At 42.7% G+C, this 26,018-nt stretch overlaps 2 protein-coding genes across 3 annotated transcripts; one reads left to right on the top strand and one right to left on the bottom strand.

The window, feature by feature from the left end:
• Positions 1 to 8,065: 8,065 nt before the first annotated feature.
• POLR2D (RNA polymerase II subunit D) lies at positions 8,066 to 18,281 on the bottom strand. 2 transcript variants are annotated; one of them, XM_032843153.1, is made up of 4 exons: positions 18,167 to 18,281; positions 14,618 to 14,798; positions 9,879 to 9,974; positions 8,066 to 8,725 (listed from the first exon to the last, which is right to left on the bottom strand). In XM_032843153.1, the coding sequence occupies exons 1-4, from the start codon at positions 18,237 to 18,239 to the stop codon at positions 8,647 to 8,649; spliced, it is 429 nt and encodes a 142-aa protein (XP_032699044.1). In that variant the 5' UTR covers positions 18,240 to 18,281; the 3' UTR covers positions 8,066 to 8,646. The 2 variants fall into 2 exon arrangements, with proteins under 2 accessions (XP_032699044.1, XP_032699045.1); XM_032843154.1 differs by lacking the exon at positions 18,167 to 18,281 and adding an exon at positions 17,819 to 18,019.
• Positions 18,282 to 24,647: 6,366 nt separating this feature from the next.
• On the top strand, positions 24,648 to 25,524 carry LOC116858387 (40S ribosomal protein S4-like). The gene is given in 1 exon segment (XM_032843152.1): positions 24,648 to 25,524. A coding segment is annotated over 1 exon segment (792 nt). The 5' UTR covers positions 24,648 to 24,653; the 3' UTR covers positions 25,446 to 25,524.
• Positions 25,525 to 26,018: the final 494 nt, after the last annotated feature.

A 26,018-nucleotide genomic window follows, 5' to 3' on the forward strand; every position in this document is an offset into this window, starting at 1 on the left:
TTATTTATTTATTTGACAGAGAAAGAGTGAGAGAGGGAACACAGGCAGGGGGAGTGGGAAGGGAAAAGCATGCTCCCCACTGAGCAGGGAGCTTGATGCAGGGCTGGATCCCAGGACCCTGGGATCATCACCTGAGCCAAAGGCAGATGTTTAACAACTGAGCCACCCAGGCACCCTGAAATTCTCTTTAAATAAAGGTTTAGGGGTGCCTAGGTGGCCCAGTTGGTTAAGCGACTGCCTTCGGCTCAGGTCATGATCCCAGGGTCTTGGGATCGAGTCCTGCATCAGGAGGGGAGCTGCTTCTCCCTCTGCCTGCCACTCCCTCTCCCTCAGACCCTCCCCCTTGCTCGTGCTCCCGTACTCTTGTGTGCTCTCTCTCTTTCTCGAATAAATAAAAAAACAATCTTTAGGGGCGCCTGGATGGCTCAGTGGGTTAAACCTCTGCCTTCCACTCAGGTCATGATCTCAGGGTCCTGGGATCAAGCCCCACATCGGGCTCCCTGCTCAGCAGGGAGCCTGCTTCCCGTCCCCCGCCTGCCTCTCTACCTACTTGTGATCTCTCTCTCTCTCAAATAAATAGATAAAAATCTTTTTAAAAAAATCTTTAAGGGGCACCTGGGTGGCTCAGTTGGTTAAACGACTGCCTTCGGCTCAGGTCATGATCCTGGAGTCCCGGGATCGAGTGCCACATCAGGCTCCCAGCTCCGTGGGGAGTCTGCTTCTCCTTCTGATCTTCTCCCCTCTCGTGCTCGCGCTCTCTCTCTCTCTCTCTCTCTCTCTCTCAAATAAATAAATAAATAATCTTAAAAACAAAAACTTAAAAAAAATAAAAGGTTGAGTAATTGCCTCATTATTTTGGGGGGATTAATACATGTAAATGGCACCAAATTAAAGATACAAGGAGGAAAACAGTGAAAAGATGGTCATTCTCACACCATGACAACTCTCTAGACACAGCCACTCACCAAAAACTGTGCCTTTGCAAAGACACATATATGAAAACATTGTACACAAGATTTCTTTTCCTACAGAAATAAGATACTATACAAACTTATCTTGCTTCTCCTGTGGCAATATATCTTGACTCTTCTCCTTCTCAGTTCACATACAGATATAGCCTTCATCCTTTTAATAGCCTGTTGGTTTTCTGTTGCATGGATGAACAGTTTAATTTACTTAATGAGTGCTCTACTAATAGCACTTAGGTTACTTTTTTAAATTTATTTTTTTAAGTTTATTTATTAAGTAATCTCTAGCCCCAACATGCGGCTCAAACTCATGACCCCGAGATCAGGAGTTGCATGCTCTTCTAACTATGCCAGTCAGGCATTTCTGCTAATACAAATAACACTGCAATCACCATCACCGTATGTTCTTTCTTTTTTTTGAGTTTATTAATTTAAGTAATCTCTCCACCTAGCTAAAGTGTCTGAATTAAAAGACCGAAGAAAGTAATGCATACAGTTTCTTTAAATATACAGTTCTAATGCTTTCAGGAAAATTCATGTTAGAATACCGCATACACAGCTACAGATTTGGCCTACATAGCATGCCAGGGGTTAAGAACACTGGCCCTCATGTCAATAGGCCTGAATCAGAGTGTTGATTCTACCACCCAGTGAACTGACACTGGCTTCTATTACCTCCACTGCTGAAAAGAAGAAAGAAAAAGAGAGAGATAACAGGCCAAAAATGGAGTTGCTTATGCTAAGCCCCACATCAGCAAACCGAGACTTAACTATCTAAAGTAACTGCTATTTCAGCCTTTCCCAGGAATGTGACTTTTAACCAGTCCATCAGAATTACCTAATCAGCACTGGTGAGGTCATCTACATAATAGACTAAATTCAGGGACCTCAGTCCTCATTCCAGGGTTTGTCCTTCACTTTGAACATACTCAAATACCTCTATTAAAACTTCATCCCAGGGGCGCCTGGGTGGCTCAGTGGGTTAAGCCGCTGCCTTCGGCTCAGGTCATGATCTCGGAGTCCTGGGATCGAGCCCCGCGTCGGGCTCTCTGCTCAGCGGGGAGCCTGCTTCCTCCTCTCTCTCTGCCTGCTTGTGATCTATCAAATAAATAAAAATAAGATCTTAAAAAAAAAAACAAAACTTCATCCCATTTTGTGTCAATACTTTTCTATCACTAGGAATCCCATTAACCACAGAAATCTGTGTTCAGATTTTTTCTGGAGTTTACATTTTATCTCTTCTTATTTACTGACTGCATAATATTGATTTTTCTGAGTTTCACGTTTTTCCTTGGTAAATGGAATAACATGGCTTAGTCTTCAAAATAAATTATAAATCTGACCACATATCTCCGGTGCTCTGAAAAGGTTCAGAATAAGCTTCTCCAAAAAGTGCCACTTAAGCATGCAGATTACTTTGAGCTGAAGTCAATCAAGGCCCAAAAGACTCAAGAAGATCTTTTTACCTCCCCTATAACTGTCTGAAATAATGAGATAGAGGGCGTGGTTCAAGGAAGAGGACTATCACCAGGAATAACTGCAAACAATATGGGGTAGGCATGGTAAACTGTGGGGGAAGCTGGCAGGGCCTGGAGATTGAATTCCTCTGCATCCCACTGCAAAGACATCTTTCCATAAATTGTCTTCCTCCCCTTAGAAGTCCCAGACCCCTACGCTCTTCTTACTTCAGCACAGCATATAAGCCTCAATTGCCTGATGGTGGGCTTAATTTTTTTTAATTGGCTCTATGCCCAGTGTGGGGGTTTGAGCTCATGACCCTGAGATCAAGAGTGCGTGCTCTACGTGGCAGCACCCTGCCCCATGTGGATCTCCTATTCTTATGGAGCTTCTGTACATGTATAATTAAATTTATTTTTCTCATTAATCTGTTTTATGTTAATTTAATTAATAGACCAGCCAAAGGAATCTGGAAGTGTAATGGAAAAAATTTTCTTCCCCTACAGTTATTCTAGTCCAGATATAGGCAGACTGTGCCTGCAGTCTAGTTAAAAAGTTTTACATTTTTAAAGGGTTAAAAAAAAAAAAAAAGACTAAAAATATGATGGAAGACATACATGTAACCCACAAAGCCTGAAATACTCTCTCTACCGGAAGTTTGTTGGCCCTCGCTCTAGTCCAAGCCATGTTTGTGTGAACTTTTGCAATCACCTAACTGTTCTCCCCACTTCCCTTTTTCATCTCAGTTTCCCCTCCCACCTAGCTCCAGTTTTCTACACTGCAGCCAGAATGACCTGTTTAAAACAAAAATCAGGGGCGCCCGGGTGGCTCAGTGGGTTAAAGCCTCTGCCTTCGGCTCAGGTCGTGATCTCAGGGTCCTGGGATCCAGCCCACTGGGGGGGGGGGTCTCTGCTCAGCAGGGAGCCTGCTTCCCCCCCACTCTTTGCCTGCCTCTCTGCCTACTTGTGATCTGTCAAATAAATAAAATCTTAAAAAAAAAAACCAAAAAACAAAAATCAGATCTTCTTTCTTACCTAAAATCTCCAAATAGCTTCCCAACGTGCAGAGTATAAAATCCAAAACCCTGTTTCCATAATACAGGTCTGCTTACATCTGCAATCTCAGCTCCTAATAGTTTTTCCCTGATTTACAAAGCTCCAGCCATTTTGGCTTGTTATCTCTGCACCCATTCCCCTACCCCATTCATGCTTTTGTGCTTAGCATTCTCTCCTGATCTGGAACTCTCATCCCCACCCTCCCATATTTTCCTATCCTTGACAGTTCAAATAGCATCTTCTCAAAAACGCCGTCCCCGAGCACTGTATCTAATATCATACTTGTTCCCAGGGTAATCTACTTAGCTGTTTTTTTTTGTTTTGTTTTTTGTTTTTTTTTTTTCTTGTCTGTCTCCTCCCCCCAGAATGTAGGCACCAAGAGATCTGGAACCTTCTTATCTTGCTCTCCTTTAACCCCAACCTAATATGGTGGGCACTCAGTAAAACGTGTTGAATAAATGACCTGATGTTGAGAATGTTGTAAGAGTATTAGAGTGAATAAGGGCCTTAGAATGTTTTAAAAATTCTCTTAAGTGTGTGAAGTTTCAATAAGATATATAAAACACTTAACAGTGCCTAGCCACAAACAACTGGGCTCAAAGGCAGCCTGTCCTGGCTCCTTCTCTATTTTGAATGCAAATAAACCTGGAGTTACAAGACCCTTGTGTGTACATGTGTGAGAAAGATTCAAAGAAAAGAGGAGATTCAGCTGGTTAGTACCCCAGGGTCATCCCAGTTACAAAAATACTGAAATACTTTCCTAAATAAGCTCTAACCACTCCCACCTCCCCAGGACCTTACCCTGATCTGGCAATTAGAGACTTACTGTCTAACTGCACATAAGTCAGTGGCCCCCAAGTTGCTAAATATTTTGAAAACTACCTCTGCTCATGGAGGAGTGCCTGGGTGGCTCAGTCAGTTAAGCATTAGACCCTTGATTTCAGCTCAGGTCATGATCTCAGGGTGGTGAGATCGAGCCCCACATCCTGCTCAGGGTGGAGTCTCTAGGGATTCTCTCTGCTCCCTCTCTCTGACCTTCCTCCCTCAAATAAGTAAATAAAATCTTAAAACAAAACACCCCTGCTCATTGAAAATTAGAAACTTGCAGAAGCAAGTTTCTGAGGAGGTCTGATTAGAGCCTAGTTAGAATTCCAGTTTTGCTAAGGACTACCCCTGTGCAATCTTTAAAAAAAAAATATTTTTTTTAATTTATTTTTGAGAGAGAGAGACAGAAGGAGTGCGCACAAGTTGCGGGGAGGGTTGGGACAAGGGAGAAGCAGGCTCTGAGCCTGATGCAGGACTAGATGCTACATCATGACCTGAGCTGAAAATCATGACCAGGATCATGACCTGAACTGAAAGCAGACTATTAACCCACTGAGCCACCCAGGAGCCCAGCCTCTGTGGAACCTTACATAACGAAACAAGGTATGATTATGATTTTTTTTTATTTTTAAAAAAGATTTATTTACTTGAAAGAGAGGAAACACAAGCAGGGGGAGTGGGAGAGGGAGAAACAGGCTTTCGGCTGAGCAGGAAAGTGGGGCTGGATCCCTGGACCCTGGGATCATGACCTGAGATGAAGGCAGACGCTTATCGTCTGAGCCACCCAGGCACCCCTGATTATGATTATTTAAACCAGCCCATTTTATCCACCAAGAACAGGACATAGGGCTAACGATTTTGTTTCTCCACTTTACAGAGGCATAGAACTGCCAGCATCTTCATCAGATCCTGAAATGCAAATAAAGAAAATTCATGATACCAGATGCAGAGCAGAGGTTTCCCCAGCTGCGAGTTCGGGGTACAGGGGATGTGAGGGACTAAGAGGGACAACAGCACGTTGGCACCAGAAGAGGAGGCCCTGAAACTGCTGGCGCCTTCTCAGGGGCCTTGTGAGACAGGGCAGGGACTGGACTCATTTCCCCTCACCCCTAACCACAAAATCCAGCCTTCTTCAGCTGGGTCTGTAGAAAGAGAAGCTGAGCTGCCCCGAGTAAAAGAGCTCACAGGTGAGAAGTAGGCTATTCCCCTAAGAGGGAAGCCCGCTGGAGGGCTGGACCAAACCGATCAGCTCTAAGATGGATGCCAATCCCCACCTTTCAGACTTTGTCTCTCATTGTAATACTAAAATTCGCGCCCGGGGGCGGAGACGTAATATGCTAATTAGACGTGGGCAGCACGTATAGCATGACCTTTATTTAAATGTGCAAGTGTGGGGCAGGGGAACAATTCCTGCCCCTACTGCCACTCTTTTGCTGCCTGGAGTCTCTCTAAAGCTCTCTGGGTAACCTTTTCTCTGGGAGCCAGCCTGAGGACTCATTCCTTCTGTTGTCTCCTTTGTGCAAGAGCATAAGCCCCAGTGAAGCCTTGCCTGGAAGGTTTTATTGGGGCTTATTCTCTCTCCTTTGGCTTCTGGTCAATTTGTACTGTTCAGAGAGCCCAAAGGCGGACTGGGTATGAGTGGAGGTAGCTGAGGTCCTTTGCCCATCTATCCAGGTGAGTGCAGGCCCAGCAAGAGGCCAGCAGGCCTGAGATCCACAGCTCCCAAGTCCCTAAGGGGAAGGGGGGCTGAGCCCTTAGCACTCTCATGTCTAAGGTGAGGAAAACTGACCTGGATGAGAAGGCAAGTTCAGTTCTCGGAGGTCCCTTTTAGAAACACAAATGTTGGGGAACCTGGGTGGCTCAGTGGGTTAAAGCCTCTGCCTGTGGCTTGGGTCGTGAACCCAGGACCCTGGGATCGAGCCCCGAATCAGGCTCTCTGCTCAACAGGAAGCCTGCTTCCTCCTCTCTCTCTGCTTGCCTCTCTGCCTACTTGTGATCTCCGTCTGTCAAATAAATAAATAAATAAATTTTAAAACAAAACAAAAAACTGCTTAAAAAAAAAAGCACAAATCCCCACCCAACATGAAGGGAGCTCCAGCCCACAACCCAAGATCAGGAGTCACATGCTCTTCTGCCTGAAACAACTAGGGGCCCCCAAATCAAATTTTTTTTAAAAAGTTTTATATATTTTTCCAGCCTTATTGAAGTAACTGACATAGAACATTGTATTGATTATATATTACAGTGAAAAGATTATATATATGTCTATGTACATATATATATACATATATAGTGAAATTATCACAGTTTAGCCACCCTGACCTCACATATTTAGAATTTCTTCCAGTGATGGTAACTTTTAAGATCTAAGCAACTTTCAAATATATAATACAGTACTTTTTTAATGATTTATTTATTTTAGAGAGAAGAGAGAGGGCACGTGAAGGTGGGGTGTGGAGGCAAAGAATCTTCAAGCAGACTCCCTGCTGAGTGCAGAGTCCAACAAGGGCTTGGTCCCATGACCCAGGAGATGATCTGAGCTAAAACCAAGAACCAGATACTTAATCAACTGAGTCACCAGGCATCCCTACAATACAGTATTATTAACTATGGTCACCATGCTGTGTATTATGTCCCCATGCCTTATCTTATAACTAGGAGTCTGTACCTTTTGACCACCTTTACCCATTTCACACCCCTCCCTTCATCCTTTGACAACCACCAATCTGTTGTTTCTTTTGAGTTTGGGTTTTTTAGATTCCACATATAAGTGAGATTATATGGTATTTGTCTCACATTTCATGTAGCAGAATGTCCTCAATGTCCATGGATTCAGTATCCAAGTATTTTGCTGTAAGCCATTTAGCTTCTGAAAAAGTTCACCTGTTAAATAGGTGAGAAATAGTCCATGGACAAGTAACCATAACATACCATACTATTTCTCTATTGGAAAAAGAATCAGCTCTTGACATATAGAGCTTCCTCTGTGTTCTGATATTTGGTATACAGTTTCCAGAAATAGAATCACTAGGTCAGAGTATGGACATTTTTATGGTACCTGATCTATTTGGTGGGGTGTTTTTGTTTCTACCTGCCATGACCCTCTTCCCTCATCTGGGAACATCACCCCCACCTCCTCCCTGCTCCAACCATGTGGTTCCTGGGGAGTATCTGTAGTTTAGTGAATTTAGTGACACTTGTCTTCACATGACCAAATCTACTAGCTTATGTGCATGCTTTCTTTGTGCACACTCTCCGCTTTCCTTCCTATGAAAATAGACAATCACCCCCATCAGAGATCACCTGCCACTAAGTAGTAAGAAAAAGGTTTGGACTGGATGCCCCATCCAAGGAGTCTTCAAAGTGTTCAGACCTTCAAGTCTGGCCACTGAAGGCAAAAAAATTCTTAATTTAGGAGTGAGAAATAGTACTTTAGGACCACTGCCTCCGAATCTACATTCTTCAACAGTCTAAGAAAAAAGGTCAAGTACTGATCTACCTCAAGGTTATGTTAGAGCCCTCCATGCTTGACAGTTATCCTGGGTGTAACTGCTTCCCATGGTAAGCTTCTTCCTTGACTTCTGGGTTAAGCACTATGATGCCAATGCTGTTTCAGTCATTAGCATATCATCTTTTCTGTAAGGATTTCAGATGATGGTACAGGGCTGGTTTAATTCTTCCTTTTGCATTTATATTCAGGGTTTTTTTGCTTGTTTTTGCTTCTAGGCTCCATGCCCAATGTGGGGCTTGAACTCTCACGCTGAGATTGAGAGTCGCATGCTCTACCAATTGAGTCAGCCAATGCCCCTTAATTCTTCCTTTTGCATTTAGATAAGACTGTCGTTTCCTGTAGTTTCAAAAACTACAAACAAATTGAAATTAAAACATGAAATCTTAGGAATCAAAAATAACGTGGGCTAAAAAAATAAAATCTTAAAAAAGGGGTGCTTGGCTGGCTCAATCAGTGGAGCACACCACTCTTGATCTTGGGGTAGTTTAAGTTCAAGCCCCACATTGGGGGTAGAGATTACTTAAAAAAGTAAAATCTTAAAACAAACTTTAAAACACAGGGGCCAAAACCATGGCATGAGGTAGTCAATAGTGTAGCTTATATGCGCATCACCCCACCTCACCCTTCCCAGAGGCAAGGTCAGGTTACCATGGTTCAATAGTCAAGTCTGAAATAGCAACCTAAACCAAGACTAAGCTGGGTTGTTCTAGCCAAAGACAGCCCAAGTGTCTTCCACAATGGAATTTCTGTGTAAGTTAGCTCCAGACACCAGGACAGTGGTGCTGGGCTTGAGATGTAGTTCCTTCAGCAGCAGAGTGGTATTTGGAGATTAATATTGAAAGCTACGCTTGGTCTGGATATCATCAAGAATCTGCTGTAACTCTTCATCTTCAAACCGACCCTCCAGGCTACAAGAAGAAAACCAAAACAAATGAGTGTCTCAGCGAGGGACAACATATTCTTTTTTAGCACACTAATCTTTGAGCACCACTTGTCTACTTCTCCTCTAAACATACACCTTTACCCTTCAGCTGTATTTTTGCCGTTCCTTTTAAAAACATACGAAGTGTTTCAGAGATTTAAGAAAGTGTAGACAATAAGTTAACATTACCTCTACCTGATTTAAATTTCTTTAACAAACACAACAGGAACAAGTTAATGGCTCTGTGTATGCTCCCCTATCGCAATACCTTCCCCAGAATTAACCATTATCCTAAATTTGTATTTATCATTCCTAATCATATTTTTATGCTTACTATATACATACATAAATGTATCTATAAGCCATACACAGCAATGTTTTTAAACTTTATAGGAAATGGCATCATACTACATATATCCTTCTGAAATTTTTTTTCACTCCAAATTGATTTTGGTATTTGTTTTTGTTTTTAAGATTTTATTTATTTGTCAGATAGAGAGCACAAGCAGGGGAGCAGCAGGCAGAGGGAGAAGCAGGCTCCCCACTGAGCAAGGAGCCCAATGTGGGACTTGATCCCAGGACTCTGGGCTTACGACCTGAGCTGAAGGCAAACGCTTATTAACGGACTGAGCCACCCAGGTGTCCCTTGGTATCTGTTATTATTCCATGTTGCTCCAGTTCATTAATTTCTTCACTGCTACATAAATGATTTATTTGTCCACCCTCTTGTTTACTGACAGACTGTCAAGTTTCTGTTATCACTAGCACTGCAGTAATGAACATTAGGATACATGTCTTCTTATGGAACTGCATGAGTTGCTTTTAGGCAAGTACCCAAGAATGGATTTTCGGGTTACAGGGTATAATCATCTTTAACTCTAGTAGATGTAGCTAAATTGCTCTCCAAAGTGACTATACTAATTTGCACTCCTACCACCAGTGTGAGAAATTCAGCTGTTCCACATTTTTGCTAACAGTTGGTGTGCTATAAAACCATTATGTTCACACCCTGTTAAAGAAGGCACTCCATTCAATGTTGGTGCTATATGCCCCAATTTTAAATGCACACACCTTTTACAAACAGTAATTCTACTTGTAGGAAAGTAATATAAAGAACTTAGCACAGTGATAGTACTAACCTTGGAATCAGCGCCTTTGACTCCTCAGCAGTCTCTGGGCAAAGGTTGGCCAAACAGGCCAACTCAAACTTATGAAGCTTCTTCTGGAGCAACAAGCTGACCATGCGGAAGAAAATCAAAACAAACAACAACAACAAAAAATCAAAGACTGGTGAGTTGGAAAAAGAGAATCAAAGGTACTTAGCAAGTAAGAAAAAAGTAAAGCACCTGCAATCTTTCTATATGGTTAGCTTGGCTGCAAAATCCCACTTTCAAATCACTTCCTGTTCCTATGCCTGGAGAATAGGAAGTTAAAATGAAATCAGGCAGACAACAAAAGTGAGCAGAGCACATCAGGCCTGAGAACCCCTTGCTAGTATAACTTTGAAAAGCCATTATATACCTTACAGACTATACAACCCTTCCCCCCAAGAATTTATTTTGCTATTCTCTGCTCTTATCACTCTGCCTTGCTTCTTTCGTCATTAATTTTATGTCAAACACATAATGTTTGTGTATTTCTGACTTGGAGGAAATTCTTTTTTAACTTACCTACAACAGAACAAAAACAAAACAAATCTAAAAAATAAATATAGGCATACCTTATGTTGTACAAATATGTATAAACTGTGTCTTATTTTAAATGCAATTCTAGTTCAAATTGTATAAAACATTGTCAAATCCTATCCTGGCTTCTTACACATTTAGCTCTTAAAACAGAGCTCATCCCGGGCACCTGGGTGGCTCAGTCCGTTAAGCATTTGCCTCTGGCTCAGGTCATAATTTCAGAGTCCTTGGGATCAAGTCCCACATCAGGCTCTCTGCTCAGTGGGGAGTCTGCTTCTCTCTCTCTCTCTCAAATAAATAAAACCTTTTAAAAAAAGTAGAGGTCATCCATGATAAATCTGGTTTCAGAGAAGACCTTAATTATCTGTTCAGAAACAAAACATTTACTGTGTTTATTATTCTATTACAAGCATATTAGGTATACAAAATTTCAAAAATATAGGACAGAAAAATAAGCTTTCCATATCACTACCTACACAAAATCAAGTAATTATCTTAGTGTACTGTTCCAAAAACTTATGTTTTAGAATAAAAATTCACACATTCAGTTTCATAACCTTCTGCCACTTAGTAAAGCTATATTCATTTACTAAGGAAAATACTATAAACTTAGTTACACGGGAAAAGGTTTACAAAGTACTATATGTATCTGTGTGGAGGGTTTTGTTGTAAAATGAATATATTCTCATTTATAAACAATACAAAGAAATCCCCAAAAGGTGAAAATAACCTGAAACCCTACCCAGAAATAACTAGTGTTAACACTTTCATGGAGATCCTCTACCATTCCTCTTTATATTATAAAAGAAAGAAAAAAAAATTTTTTTGAGAAAGAGTGTAATTAAAAAAACAAAAAAGGAATTGTAACAAATGTTATCTGTGATTTTTTTTCACTCAATAACACTAGCTGTTTCCCACATTAGTACTACACATAACTCCACCTTGAACACAGCATTCTGTTGAATGATTGTGCTATAATTTATATGTCAAATTTCCAGCTGTTGAACATTTCAATTGTTTCCAATTATTCACCCTTTTATTTTTTATCTTTTTTTTTTTAATCAAGTCTTTTCCCTCTTTTAAAATTTATTTCAGAGACAATGAGCAAGTGGAGAGAGGCAGAGAATTTCAAGCCAACTCCCTGTTGAGCACAGAGGCCAACGTGGGGCGCATTCTCATGACCTTGAGAACATGATCTGAATCTAAAGCAAGAGTCCGATGCTCAACTGACAGAGCCACCCAGGTGTCCCTTCAATTCACCATTTTATTTATTTATTTTTTTAAAGATTTTATTTATTTATTTATTTGACAGACAGAGATCACAAGTAGGCAGAGAGACAGGCAGAGAGAGAGAGAGAGAGAGGAGGAAGCAGGCTCCCCGCTGAGCAGAGAGCCCGATGCGGGGCTCGATCCCAGGACTCCAGGATGATGACCCAAGCCGAAGGCAGAGCCTTTAACCCACTGAGCCACCTAGGTGCCCCTCACTATGCATTTTAAAGATAAATTCCTGGAAGCTAATTATCCAGTCGAAGCACAGGAGTCCCAAGAGATAGTACCCTAAAAGTGCTTCATCAGTACACACTTACATCAGCAATAAATCCTGTTTCCCCATTTCCCCTACTTACTACATGTAGGTGTCCCATTCTGTTTAATCTTTTCAAATCTACTTAGCTCTTTTACCATTTCAATTTCCTTGAAGATGAGCATTTTTTTTTTTGAAGATGAGCATTATTTCAAGAGAATTTGCTAGCCATCTTAAGTTCTCATTCAAATTGAGCCTCTAACTGCAGACTGTGTCCATTTTTAAAAACCAGTGTTACCTTTTATTAATTCTTTGTTGGAGCTTTTAATATTAAGGACATAAAAAACTTAAGGATATCAGTCCTTTCCCCAATTATTTATACTTGCACTTTGCATATGGCATTTAATTTATGTAACAAAGTTTAAAGATATTTATGCAAATTCATTTATTCACTATTTAGTGCCTACAATGAGATTAACACAGTGATGAATACAACCAAGTTCCCCCACATTTAAAGTCTTACTAACCATAGCCAAAATAATGCATTCATTTACTCATATTACCACACAGCACTTTTATTCACCATGGTTTATATTCAAATCCTTAGGAATCAAGTTTGGTATAAGGTATAGTGCTTAAACTTTTTTTTTATTATTATTATTAACATAAAGTATTATTTGACCCAGGGGTACAGGTCTGTGAATCATCAGGCTTACACATTTCACAGCACTTACCGAAGCACATACCCTTCCCAATGTCCATAACCCAGCCACCCTATCCCTACCCCCTAAACTTTGTTGTTGTTGTTTTTTTTTTTTAATTTATTTGACAGAGAGAAATCACAAGTAGGCAAAGAGGCAGACAGAAAGAGGGGGAAGCAGGCTCCCTGCTGAGCAGAGAGCCTGACTGTGGGGCTTAATCCCAGGACCCTGGGATCATGACCTGAGCCAAAGGCAGAGGATTTAACCCACTGAGCCACCCAGGCACCCCTGAACTTTGTTTTAAAATATTTCTCCTTCGGTCCCCTCCTCCTCGGTCCTGGGACTGAGCTCAGCATCCGGCTCTCTGCTCAGCAGGAAGCCTGCTTCCTCCTCCCTCTCTCTGCCTGCCTCTCTGCCTACTTGTGATCTCTGTCAAATAAATAAATAAAATCTTAAAAAAAAAAAAAAAAAAACTAAAAAAAAAAAAAAATTAAGATCATTATATTAGCCACCTTTTCCATTCCCCTGAGGCTGCAGAATGGCACTAAATGTATACATTAATTTGGGGAGAACCAACATGTTTACAATACTGAAACCTTTTATTCATGAATGTGTCCAGGTCATCTGCTAGACCCAACAGCTTGTAGTTTTGCTTGGAAGCTCTGCACATTTCCCTCTTATCTTTTCTTTTTTTTTTTTTTTTTTTTTTTTAGATTTTTTTTTTTTTTTTTTTAATTTATTTATTTGACAGAGAGAGATCACAAGCAGGCAGAGAGGCAGGCAGAGAGAGAGGAGGAAGCAGGCTCACCGCTGAGCAGAGAGCCCGATGCGGGGCTCGATCCCAGGACCCTGAGATCATGACCCGAGCCGAAGGCAGCGGCTTAACCCACTGAGCCACCCAGGCGCCCCCCCTCTTATCTTTTCTAATCTTTTCTCCATCTTTTCTCACACACACTTGCTTTTTAGAAAGGTTATATACATACTTCATATACAATCTCACACCTTCATTTTCTGTACACTTAACATGTGAACACTTCCATTTTCTACAATTTGAATGACAATAGATTAGCCCAACAGATTAGTTCCCACGATTTATTTAGTTACTACTGAATGTTTTGGGTTCCCCCCCACCTTGGCTATGATAAACAGCTCTCTAAAAAGTATCTGTGTATATACATTTTCTTTGTATACCTGCTATTCCTAAGGACAATAATTCTCAAGCATTTTCACTAGAGCAGAGTAAACAAGTATCCCTAGGCAACCTGCAGTCACAGGCTCAAGTGACTTTCTGCATCTGCAAGGTTTTAAGTTTTGTAATTTAATTCAAGAATTCACATATGTTTTTGTTTTATTCCACAATATGCTGGTATCTAATTTAATGTAGAAATGTTTTAAATCACCTACCATCAAATAAAACTGGTATCTGAAGAAGATAGGTTTCTCCCATGGTCTCCTATATGCCTTAGCACATCAGTTTTCCAAGTTACATCTGACCCAATTTGAGAAGCAATGCCTTAGGAAAAAATGTTAAAAGCCGCTGTCTGGGAGGCAGAGCAAAGATTCAGAAAGAATGCTCCTGATTTATATTTATTAACATATAGAGGTCTTGGAGACATTCCAGGTGAGTAATAAATTACCCCACTTTATTAAAAACAACAACAACAACCCACAAACACTGCTGTGTTTCTTATAGGTTTAACATATGTATGTGAATGCATGGAAAAGATCTGGAAGACTAAGAATAAACTAACAGTGGTTACTGTGCAGAATGATCACTGGGATTTCAGGTTTAGGGAAAAGTGGCCAAAGAAAATTTTGGTCTTACAAGCAATTTTCAAATTTCTGACAAAGACCTTATTTTTCTTAAATTAATGGTACAGATGATGTCCATGGGATGGCAGTGGTGGAGGCAAAAGCATTTTACATGTAGATGTCCAACAGTTTGGATTAACAAAAACTTTATCACTCACCTACGGACACTGGCAATGGTCTCTCTGTTTTTGAAACGACTGAAACGGGCTGTGTAATTTAAGGTTTTCATGAAGACCTCAGAAAGCTCCTGTTCATCCTCTGCACTCTCATTCTGTTGCTTTCGATGCTCCAGAAGCATATGAACCTCTGAATTTAGCAGTGTCTCAGCTGTTTCAAACTCTATTTGTGAGAAGCACAAATGTCAGCTGAAAATATTCCTTCAAAGGACAGTGTCTAAATGTTCATTTTATCTTGAGACTAACAGCAAGTTTTTGTCCTTGCATGAATCCAGAGGCCTCATATCCCACAGCTTTATCTCTATCTAGACTGATCTATCAAGGCACAGTAGAGTTCATAAAACACTAAAACTTAGCTCAGTCTGGGGAGACAGTTTCTAATATCAAAGAACCTGATCCGGATGTGCTATTAAATAATTACACATCATTATCCTAATGAGGCCAGTTACTGATTTCAATACAGAGCACAGCCAACCATTACTCCTCTTTAGCTTCCTTGAGGTGGTAACCTAGTTCCATAATACTAGTATTACATTCTCAATTTTAAGAATTATTACATGTTAGGGAGGGCACTTTAGGGTAACTGGAAACACATTAACAATGCGTCTCAAGTTCTATTTTTGTACCTGTACAAATCTGCTATTTACTCATTTACCCAGATCACTGCCTATTACATTACTAGGCATTAGACCTGTGGCCAGAACTCCCTCCCCTCTAGATTTCATAATCTTCTAGTTTCCCAACTAAACCTACTTCAAATATTTGCCATCACACAAATCTTCATACTCATTTTTTCCTAGCTTCAAATTTTTATTTAAATTCCAGTGAGTTAACATACAGTATATTATTTTCAGGTATATAGTTTAGTGATTCATCACTTACACATGACACCCAAGTATCCTCTACCCATCGCCCATTTAATCCACCCCCCGCCCCACCTCCTCTCCAGCAACCTTCTTTTTCTCTATAGCTGAAGAGTGTTTTCTGGTTTGCTCCCTCTTCCCTCTATGTTCTTCTGTTTTGTTTCTTAAATTCCACGTATAAGATCATACGATTGTCTTTCTCTGACTTATTATGCTTAGCACAATAGTCTCTACCTCCATCCGCGTTACTGCACATGGCAAGATTTCATTCTTTTTTATGGCTGAACAATATTCCATTCCACATCTTATCTGCTCATCAGTTGATGGACATTTGGGCTCACCCTTGATACTCATTTAAAATAATTCTTTTTTTTTAAAGATTTTATTTATTTATTTGACAGAGAGATCACAAGCAGGCAGAGAGGCAGGCAGAGACACAGAGGGAAGCAGGCTCCCTGCTGAGCAGAGAGCCTGATTTGGGCCTTGATCCCAGGACCCTGAGACCATGACCAGCCATAGGCAGAGGCTTAACCCACTGAGCCATCCAGGCGCCCCTAAAATAATTCTCTTGACCAGTTAGAATACCAATGAGCAAACTTAGGTTTAAAGAGGAAAACCCTCAGTTGGTTAAGCATCTGCCTTCAGCTCAGATCATGATCCCAGGGGCCTGGGATGGAGCCCCACATCTGGCTCCTTGCTCAGCGGGGAGCCTGATTCTCCCACCACCTGCTCTGCCTCCTCTGCCCGCTGGTCCCCCTGCTTGTGTGTGCATACTCTCTCTGACAAATAAATAAGATCTTAAAAATTAAAAAATAAATAAAATAAATAAAAGAATATTTTAGTCAGTACTGGCTTAGTCAGTAGAACATGTGATACTTGATCTCAGGTCATGAGTGCAAGCCCCACATTGGGCCTAGAGTTTTAAAAAAGAAAAAGGACTACACAACAGATCGTCAAATTTTTGAAAGGCTATAGCATTCATTTGCATAATCTCATTTTACAAATAAAAAGGCGTGTATATATTTATTTATTTATAAATAAACAAATCTAGTTTGGAAGAATAAACACTAAATTGTTTACACTGTTGCCTCTGGATAAAGGGTGTGGAGTTTCAATTTTTTTACTATGTATAAAATAATTTAAAAACAGGTGGGTATTGTGGCGCCTGGGTTGCTCAGACGTCTGTCTGCTTTCAGCTCAGGTCATGACTTCAGGGTCCTGGGATCCAGCCCTGCATGGGGCTCCCTGGTTGGTGGGAAGCCTGCTTCTCCCTTTCCCACTCCCCCTGCTTGTGTTCCCCTCTCTCACTAGGTCTCCTTCTGTCAAATAAATAAAATCTTTAAAAAAAAACCCTCCATAAGCGCCAGTTAAAAAACCCAAATGGGTTCAAACGAACCAATCACTTCCCCTTCACGCTTTTAGTAATTTTTCACGTCCTTGATCCTAGAGCACCCGGCTGGCCCCTCCACTCCCCCTTTAAAACGCCCAGTCTCCTCTCTACAAATAGAAATTGAGCTCAGGAGCTCCCAGGTGGCTGGGTTGGTTAAGTGACTGCTTTCCGCTCAGGTCATGATCCCAGGGTCCTGGGATAGAGCCCCCATCCGGCTCCCTGCTAAGCGACAAGCCTGCTTCTCCCTCTCCCGTTGCCCTGTGTTCCCTTGCTCGTGATGTCTCTGTCAAATAAATACATAAAATTTAATTTAATTTAAAAAAAAAAAGAAATTTAGTTCAGTACACGCTGGCCTCTTTCCCTACTGCTATGGTGTAGTATCTTTTTTTTTTTTTTTTTTTTTTTTTTAAAGCAGGCTCGGGGGGCGCCTGGATGGCTCAGTGGGTTAAGGCCTCTGCCTTCGGTTCAGGACATGATCCCAGGGTTCTGGGATCGAGCTGCGCATCGGGCTCTCTGCTCAGCAGGGAGCCTGCTTCCCCCCCTCTCTCTCTGCCTACTTGTGATCTCTGTCAAATAAATAAATAAAAATCTAAAAAAAAAAGAAAGAAAGCAGGCTCGGTGCCCAGGCTCATGATCCTGAGATCAAGACCAGCAGGCTAGGTTGTCTCGGTGGCTCCGGCGTTAAGCGCCGGTCTTCGGCACAAGTCACATCAGCGTCCTGCGTCCCTGGGCCCTCTCCCTCTGCCTCACGCCTCTCCGTGGCCCCCGCTCCCCCCACCGCCCGCTCCCATGCTCGCTCGCTCTCAAAATAAGTTAAATGTTTAAAAAAAAAAGAAGAAGAAGAATAAAGAGAAAGACTAGCATGCTCTACGGATTGAGCCAGCCAGTGGCCCCTACAATCGTGTATTACTTATTAAAATCTGTCCTTACCACTGTAACTACTGTCGGCTTTGTTCATCCTTTCCACATCCCTGCAGCACTTCGCGGTTTATGAGATACAATAAATTACTTAAAAAAGTAGGAAGAGGCTGCTCAAGGGCAGTGTGGAGCTGGGCGCCGAAGTTTCCAGGGTAGCAGGCGTGGAATCCAACAGGCCCCTCTCGAGGCACCCCGGCGGTGCCCGCCCGCGGCCCCTCTCACCGCCGCATCCCCCATCCTCCCTGCCCCTCTCCGCGCCGGCGACCCGCCCGGCTGCCCGCCTAGGACGACACATGGGCAACGCCAGGCCTGCGGCGATCACGCAGGACAGCGGAGGCAGTCCTGCAGTCCCAGCCCCACCTTTGGGGAAGATAAGCTGTGAGGCATCCTCCTCCACGTCGCCGGCACGCGGGTCGCTCCCACCGGCCGCCATCGCCACACCACGCCAGACCTTAACGCGCCCGGAACCACCCGCACAAGCGGAAGTACCAACGCGCCGGAAGCGCAGAAGCGCGGGTCTCTGCCACGGAAGGGGCGTGGCCGAAGAGGGCTCGGTGGGCGGGTCCGGAATGGAGACTGGTGGGAGGGGCGTGGCCCTCTGGGAAGCCCAAGACAAGTGAGGCGATGGAGTTGTGGAGCTTTCTGGGGGCAACGAAAATCTTCTTGTCGCGCGTGGTGGCTCTGGTCATTTGGCCTTTCTGAGCCTCGGCTTCCTCACCTCTGAAGTGTCGTGAGGCCGGGGAAGGTTTAGATGAAATGCGGAAACGCGCAGAGTGACTGACTGATCTTAGGAACTCCCGTGGATGGAAAGCTGGGCTAGTGACTCCAAAATCACATGGTGGAATTTCTTTCAACGCTTAAATATTTAAAAAATTTGATTGGGGTGGCTGTCTAGTTTAGTCGGTTGAGTCCCACATTAAGTGTAGAGGTTAAAAATAAAATCTTTTAAAACATTGGTGGTGGATTATTCTGATACTTCTGAACGCGTGGAAAGTGATGCTGAGAGGCCTTTGTTGGAACATTTGGATGATACATAGAAAAGTAGGCAGATGAAAAACGATGCTGTTTTCAACTTCAGAGAATATAGAAGATTGCAACAAAGAAGTAATCAGTGCGTTGTCTCTGTGGTGAACGATATTTAGGTATCATTTTTAAAAAATATTTTATTTATTTATTTGACACACAGAGAACACAAGTAGGCAGAGAGGCAGGCAGGGAGAGAGAGGTGGAAGCAGGCTCTCTGCTGAGCAGAGAGCCTGATGCGGGGCTCGATCCATCGGAGGACTCTGGGATCATGACCTGAGCTGAAAGCAGAGGCTTTAACCCACTGAGCCACCCAGGCGCCCCCACCTAGGTATGATTTAAACTATGTTTACAGGGACGCCTGGGTGGCTCAGTGGGTTAAGCCTCTGCCTTCGGCTCGGGTCATGATCTCGGGGTCCTGGGATCGAGTCCCGCATCGGGCTCTCTGCTCAGCAGGGAGCCTGCTTCCCCTTCTCTCTGCCTGCTTCTCTGCCTACTTGTGATCTCTGTCTGTCAAATAAATAAATAAAATCTTTAAAAAATAATAATAATAAAATAAATAAACTATGTTTACAAAAAAAAAAAAATTACCGGACAAGAATATGTATGTACCTATACTCTTTTGATTTATAAATATAATAATTCTTAACAAAATTAATTTGCTGTTTCTGTATTACCAGAAGAAAGGTATTGGGTAAAATAATAGGTTATATAGCATAGGCAGAACTTAATAACTGTTTCAAAGCGGTTTCCTACATAGTTCATTAGAGGCATAGGATGGAAGTCCTAATGAGGAGTCTGGGGACATGCAGAAGCTGGGTGTGAGAAATAGACCTGGAACACAGTGTAGACCTCCTTTTCCCATCTATCCATTCAACAGGCCCTTACAGAACACCTGATACCTACTGGAACTTACCATGTGCTGCCTCAAGGACTAGCTGGATACCCAACACTTGGTATCTTCTACACACACACAGTAGGGAAGAAATCAACAGATGTAGAAGAAAGAAAAATAATTCAGAGGGATGTTTCACAAGGTGGTTTGTCCATAACATTTTCATTCAGGAAACCATTATAAACACTTATGTGCAAAGCCCTGGGGTTAAAAATATGACTCAGACTAAATCTGTCCTTACAAAGAGATCACCAAAAGTAGCGGATGCAAGATCTGGACTTATTTTTCATAATAAAAGAAAGAGGCAAGTGGTTAAAGAAAATAGAAAGTCGAAGAAAATACTACGGAAGGATCCATAGAGAAAAAAGTCACTTCTGGTTGGGTGTAGGTGTCATAAGAGATCTGAGGAGCGGGGGCTGGCTTGGAACGGCTCTTTCATTTAATCAAACGGACATGGGAGAGGCATAACATAAATGAAATTATCAGGTACATACGAGGAATATTTACTCTTTAAGGTAACTTCATATTTCAGTTTCCTTAAATGTCATTTTCATTATATCATCCTCAGGAAATGAAGAGAACCAGGAATTATACAGAACTTATACAAACAAATGTTTGCTGTAATAAATATTTTATAGTTACTACATCGTTTTTTCTTAAAAAAATTTTTTTAAAGATTTTACTTATTTATTAGACCGAGAGAGACAGAGTGAGAGAGCATGAGAGGAGAGGTCAGAGGGAGAAGCAGACTCCCAATGGAGCTGGGAGCCTGACGTGGGACTGGATCCCAGGACTCTGGGATCATGACATGAGCCGAAGGCAGTTGCCCAACCAACTGAGCCACCCAGGTGCCGCTGAAAAATTTTTTTTTACAAGATTTTATTTATTTGTCAAAGAGAGAGTACAAGCATAGGGGGAACCTGATGCAGAATTTGATCCCAGGACCCTGGGATCATGACCTGAGCCGAAGGCAGAGGCTTTAACCCACTGAGCCACCCAGGCACCCCTTAAAATTTTTTTTAAAGATTTTTATATAGGGACGCTGGGTGGCCCAGTACATTAAGCGTCTGCCTTCAGCTCAGGTCACGATCCTGGGGTTCTGGGATTGAGTTTGCATCGAGCTCCCTGTTCTGCAGAGTCCGCTTCTCCCTCTCCCTCTGCTCCTCCCCTCGATTGTGCTCTCGCTCATTCGCTCTCTCAGATAAATAAATAAAATCTAAAAAAAAAAAAAAGGATTTATATTTCTTTGAGAGAGAAAGAGCAGAGCTAGAGACAGAGCATGAGGGGGGAGGAGCAGAAGGAGAGGAAGAAAGAAACCCTCCCCATCCCCGCCACTGAGCAGGGAGCCTAATGTGGGGCTTGATCTCAGGACCCCAGGATCATGATCCAAGCTGAAGACAGACACTTAACCGACTGAGACATCCAGGTGCCCCTTTATCATTTTTCAACCCAAGTAATGATTTACACCTTTTGTTACCTTTTGGTGTACTTCTCGATGAATCTTTTTTTTTTTTTTAAAGATTTTATTTATTTATTTGACAGATAGAGATCACAAGTAGGCAGAGTGGCAGGCAGAGAGAGAGAGAGGAGGAAACAGGCTCTCCGCGGAGCAGAGAGCCCGATGTGGGGCTCCATCCCAGGACCCTGAGATCATGACCTGAGCCGAAGGCAGAGGCTTAAACCACTGAGCCACCCAGGCACCCCATCGAAGAATCTCTTATGGACTGAATCATTAATGTCTTTCCTGGACCCAGGTTTCTGCCCCTAATATAGTATGATGTTTCCCAGTTCTATGTACACTGAAAGTTAATGTACAGGGGTGCCTGGGGGGCTCAGGCATTGGGCATCTGCCTTTGGCTCAGGTTGTGATCCCAGAGTCCTGGGATGGAGCCCTGCATGGGGCTCCCCGCTCAGTGGGAAGCCTGCTTTTCCCTCTCCCACTCCCTCTGCTTGTGTTCCCTCTCTCACTGTCTCTCTCTGTCAAATAAATAAATAAAAATCTTTTTTAAAAAGTTAAGGTACAGAATCTCCCAATTTAAGCTATTCTCTCATAAATTAAAAAAAAAATTCTTGACACCTGCTGCTGGAAGGAAGTTGGCTGGTAAGTGCTACCGAGGAAGTCAAAGGAATAAATGTGTAACCCTCTCCCTTTTACTATTAATACAATCTCTAGAGATAGAAAGGAAGGGGATATACGGGGATGGTAGGAGGTTGTGTGATTCTGCCAACAGCCCTTGACTTCCAGGTATGAAAACTTGAAGGGGCTGCCCTGAAGTCCCACTCTTGGGTTCTAAAGCTTGTCTGGCCTGTGGCAATGTGACAGGGCAGTGAGCCCTGTACTGGCACTGTTAGATTCTACCTGAAAAGCCCTCTCTTCTTGAGGTCAAGCTGGGCTTACTTCAGCAACCACCTCTTTCAGAAAGTCTGTCCTTACTTAAAGAGCTGAGGATAGTTAAACTTCCTCCTTTCACATGTCCAGAGTAGCTTAGGGTTCTGAGAGGGTTTGAATACTTGCCCAGTTGTCCCCACCTACATGTGTCACTGGTTAACAGTCCAGAGAGTCAGTCATCCAGTCATTGCAACAGTGTGCTTGAGCCTGGAGGCAAAGCCTTTCCAGCAGGCTACCTTGGAGTTTCAGTCCTGTCATAAAGCAGAACATTTGGCTCAGAGTATTAACTAGTTATCTGGTTCATAAACAGCAGGACCGAGATTGGAGTTCAGGCCTATCAGACCGCCAGCCTAAAGATTCCAGGATCAGCATCCTGAGTTTCTTTCATCAGGAACCAGGGTGGGATCAAAGAAAGAATGGCTGGGGTGCCTGGGTGGCTCAATGGGTTAAAGCCTCTGCCTTCGGCTCAGGTCATGATCCCAGGTTCCTGGGATCTAGCCCCACATCGGGCTCTCTGTTCAGCGGGGAGCCTGCTTCCTCCTCTCTCTCTCTCTCTGCCTGGCTCTCTGCCTACTTGTGGTCTCTGTCCATCAAATAAAAATGGATAAAATCTTAAAAAAAAAGAAAGAAAGAAAGAATGGCCATATTGGGGTAGTAGGTGGGAGGTCAGTTTGGCAGCAGGAACTTGAATGGCTCATGGTAAATTTGGGACCTCTTTCCTGTTTAGTTCCCCCAGCAATAGGTATAGTCTTGAAGCTGGAAGAGTCACTTGTTTTCCCATTTGCTCTAGCATACAGAACCTCAAGCATCAGAGAGCAAGGAGCCGGAAGAGATCCCAGAATCCTGGTTAGAGCTTCATTTTAGAATAAGGAAAACAGACTCAGAAGAGACAGCACTTGTAGTGCATTCCTCAGGACACTACTATGGTTCTTTGTACAGTGTGGTTCAGAGTCAAGTCCTTCAAGGAGCTCACCAAATAGTATCTCAAATCCAGGTATTCAAGCCAAGGTCAGCCCCTAGATTGATCTGGAAGCAGCTTTAGAGCATCTCCCTTACCCCCAGAATTAACTCCACTCATCTCTGACCAGCTGGCTTAGTTCACATGGTTAAAATGGCACATTTTTAGGGGCACGTTGGTGGCTCAGTCAGTTAAGTGTCTGCCTTCTGCTCAGGTCATGATCCTGGGGTCCTGGGATATGGATTGGGCTTCCTGCTCAGTGGGGAGTCTGCTTTGCCCTCTCCCTTTGTATGTGCTCTCTCTCAAATAAATACAATCTTAAAAAATGTAAAAAATGGCAAATTTTTGGTTATACACATCTTACCACCACCAGCGTGTGTGCACGCACACACAAACAAAATCAACAAAAAAACCCCACAAAAAACCCAATGATATGAAATTCCATGCTATTTAACTGCAAGCAATACGATAATATGGAACAGTAATTTCTAGAACCAAAATTTCTCTTCTCTTTAAGAAACAGAGAATCTGGGGTGCCTGGGTGGTGCAGTCAGTTAAGCGTCCACTCTTGGTTTCAGCTCAGCTGGTGGTCCCAGTCTTATCATGAGCCCCACGTCAGGCTCCACACTTAGCAGAGTCTGACTCTCTCTCTTCCTCTGCCCCTTCCCTCTGCTCTCTCTCAATAAATCTTTTTTTTTTTTTTAAAGATTTTATTTGGCAGAGAGAGACACACAGAGAGAGGGAACACAAGCAGAGGGAGTGGGAGAGGGAGAAGCAGGCTTCCCGGGCCCCTGGGATCATGCCCTGAGCCAAAGGCAGACTAAGCCACCCAGGCGTCCCTCTCAATAAATCTTAAAAAAAACCCAAATACACAGAAAATCCTTCTCAGACACCCCAGTGTTACCACCAAATTCTGCGTTTAAACAGTTGCTTGTCTGTTTCCAAATTATCTAACCCCAACAGCATGGATACCTATAGCCATAGGCTTAGGAGTTCTGCCAAGTGTAAGGGCCTCAGAACTGGGTATCTTAAACAAATAACATCCTTGCAAATAAAGATTTAAACTTAAGACTGACAATTGCAGCATGTGTGCATTTGTTTGAAAAATTATTCTGGGCCATTTTCTTCAAACCCATCTCATCCTTTCTGGGCCCTCCAAAATAAACATTTCCCTTTAAGGTTAGACCATACCAGTATGTCTTGGGGTCTTTTGTTGGATTAATTCATTACCAAACAAGATCTTCAATTTGAGCAACCTTCCCCACCCCCAACCCCCACTTGTTTTTTAGCTTTTTGGACAAGGTCAGTTTCAAAGGGAAATCTAAAGGGAACGATGAACCTTCTTTCTATAAAGACCCAAATTTTAAAGGGTACATGAACTCAGTTTAGGAAATTTGGTTCTAAAAGGCCAGTGGCATTGCTACCAACCACACAAAAAATACAAGGGCAAAAAAAACCACAAAAAACCCAAACCGTTGAGGATCATGGACACCATGCAAAACACACAGCCTGACTAAAAACAGCATCTGGGTGGCTATCTTCAAAAATAAGATGATGGGCTCTTTTCGTTCCTAGCGCAGCCATGGTTCGTGGTCCCAAGAAACATCTGAAGCGTGTAGCAGCTCCAAAGCATTGGATGCTGGATAAACTGACTGGTGTGTCCGCTCCTCGCCCATCTACTGGTCCCTATAAGCTGAGAGAGTATCTTCCTCTCATCATTTTCTTAAGGAACAGACTTAAGTATGCCCTAACAGGAGATGAAGTAAAGAAGATCTGTATGCAGCGTTTTATTAAGATTGATGGCAAGGTCCGAACTGATATAACCTACCCTACTGGTTTTATGGATGTCATCAGCATTGACAAGATCGGAGAGAATTTCCGTCTGATCTAGGATACCAAGGGTTGCTTTGCTCTTCATCGGATTACACTTGAGGAGGCCAAGTACAAGTTGTGCAAAGTGAGAAAGATCTTTGTGGGGACAAAAGGAATGCCCCATCTGGTGACTCACGATGCTCGCACCATCCGCTATCCTGATCCCCTCATCAAGGTCAATGACACCATTAGGATTGATTTGGAAACCGGAAAGATTACTGATTTCATCAAGTTTGACACTGGTAATCTGTGTATGGTGACTGGGGGTGCTAACCTGGGAAGAATTGATGTGATCACCAAGAGAGAGAGACACCCTGGTTCGTTTGATGTGGTTCACGTGAAAGATGCCAATGGCAACAGCTTTGCCACCCGACTGTCCAACATTTTTGTTATTGGCAAAGGCAACAAACCATGGATTTCTCTTCCCCACGGAAAGGGTATCCGCCTCACCATTGCTGAAGAGAGAGACAAGAGACTGGCGGCCAAAGAGAGCAGTGGGTAGAATGGTCCCTAGGTGACGTGATTGGAAGTCTTTTTATACCTAATTAAAGGTCATACAGCACGATAGGAAAAAAAAAAAAGATGATGGGGTGTCTGGGTGGCTCAGTCAGTTAAGTGTCTGCCTAAGGTTTAGGTCATAATCCTGGAGTCCTGGGATCAAGCCTGTTACCCCCCACTCCCCCGCTGCTCCCCTTGCTTGTGTGCACTTTAATAAACAAAATCTTCAAAAAGAAAAAAAAAAAAGAAAGATGACTGTGAGGGATGCCTGGCTGACTCAGCTGGAGACTCCTCTACACACTGGTGTGACTCTTGGGTCTTGCGGTTTTGAGTACAAGACCCTCGTTGGGTGATTACTGAAATAAACTTAAAAATATTCTTGCCACTATTCCAAAAAAAAAAAAGAAGGACAAAGACAATTTTTACCCATTATGATTTATTTTCTACAATACTTCGTTAAAGAGTTCAATGATTTGCACTCAGAAGTTATATAGCCAAGAGGCAACCAAGTGTAATACAAAGAATTGGTCTGAAGTCTTTGCACTGAAGGCCATATAAATTCTCTTGCTTCAGGGAA

Source organism: Lontra canadensis, unplaced genomic scaffold, assembly GCF_010015895.1.
Source record: "Lontra canadensis isolate GAN:19392208 unplaced genomic scaffold, GSC_riverotter_1.0 scaffold136, whole genome shotgun sequence".
Lineage (NCBI taxonomy): Eukaryota > Metazoa > Chordata > Mammalia > Carnivora > Mustelidae > Lontra > Lontra canadensis.

Coding starts and splice junctions, on each gene's coding strand:
- POLR2D (XM_032843153.1), bottom strand. CDS start 18,239: ATGGCGGCCGGTGGGAGCGACCCGCGTGCCGGCGACGTGGAGGAGGAT. Junction 9,975..14,617: donor ACCATTGCCAGTGTCCGTAG/GTGAGTGATAAA, acceptor CCGCATGGTCAG/CTTGTTGCTCCAGAAGAAGC. Junction 8,726..9,878: donor TCAAAGGCGCTGATTCCAAG/GTTAGTACTATC, acceptor TTCTTCTTGTAG/CCTGGAGGGTCGGTTTGAAG.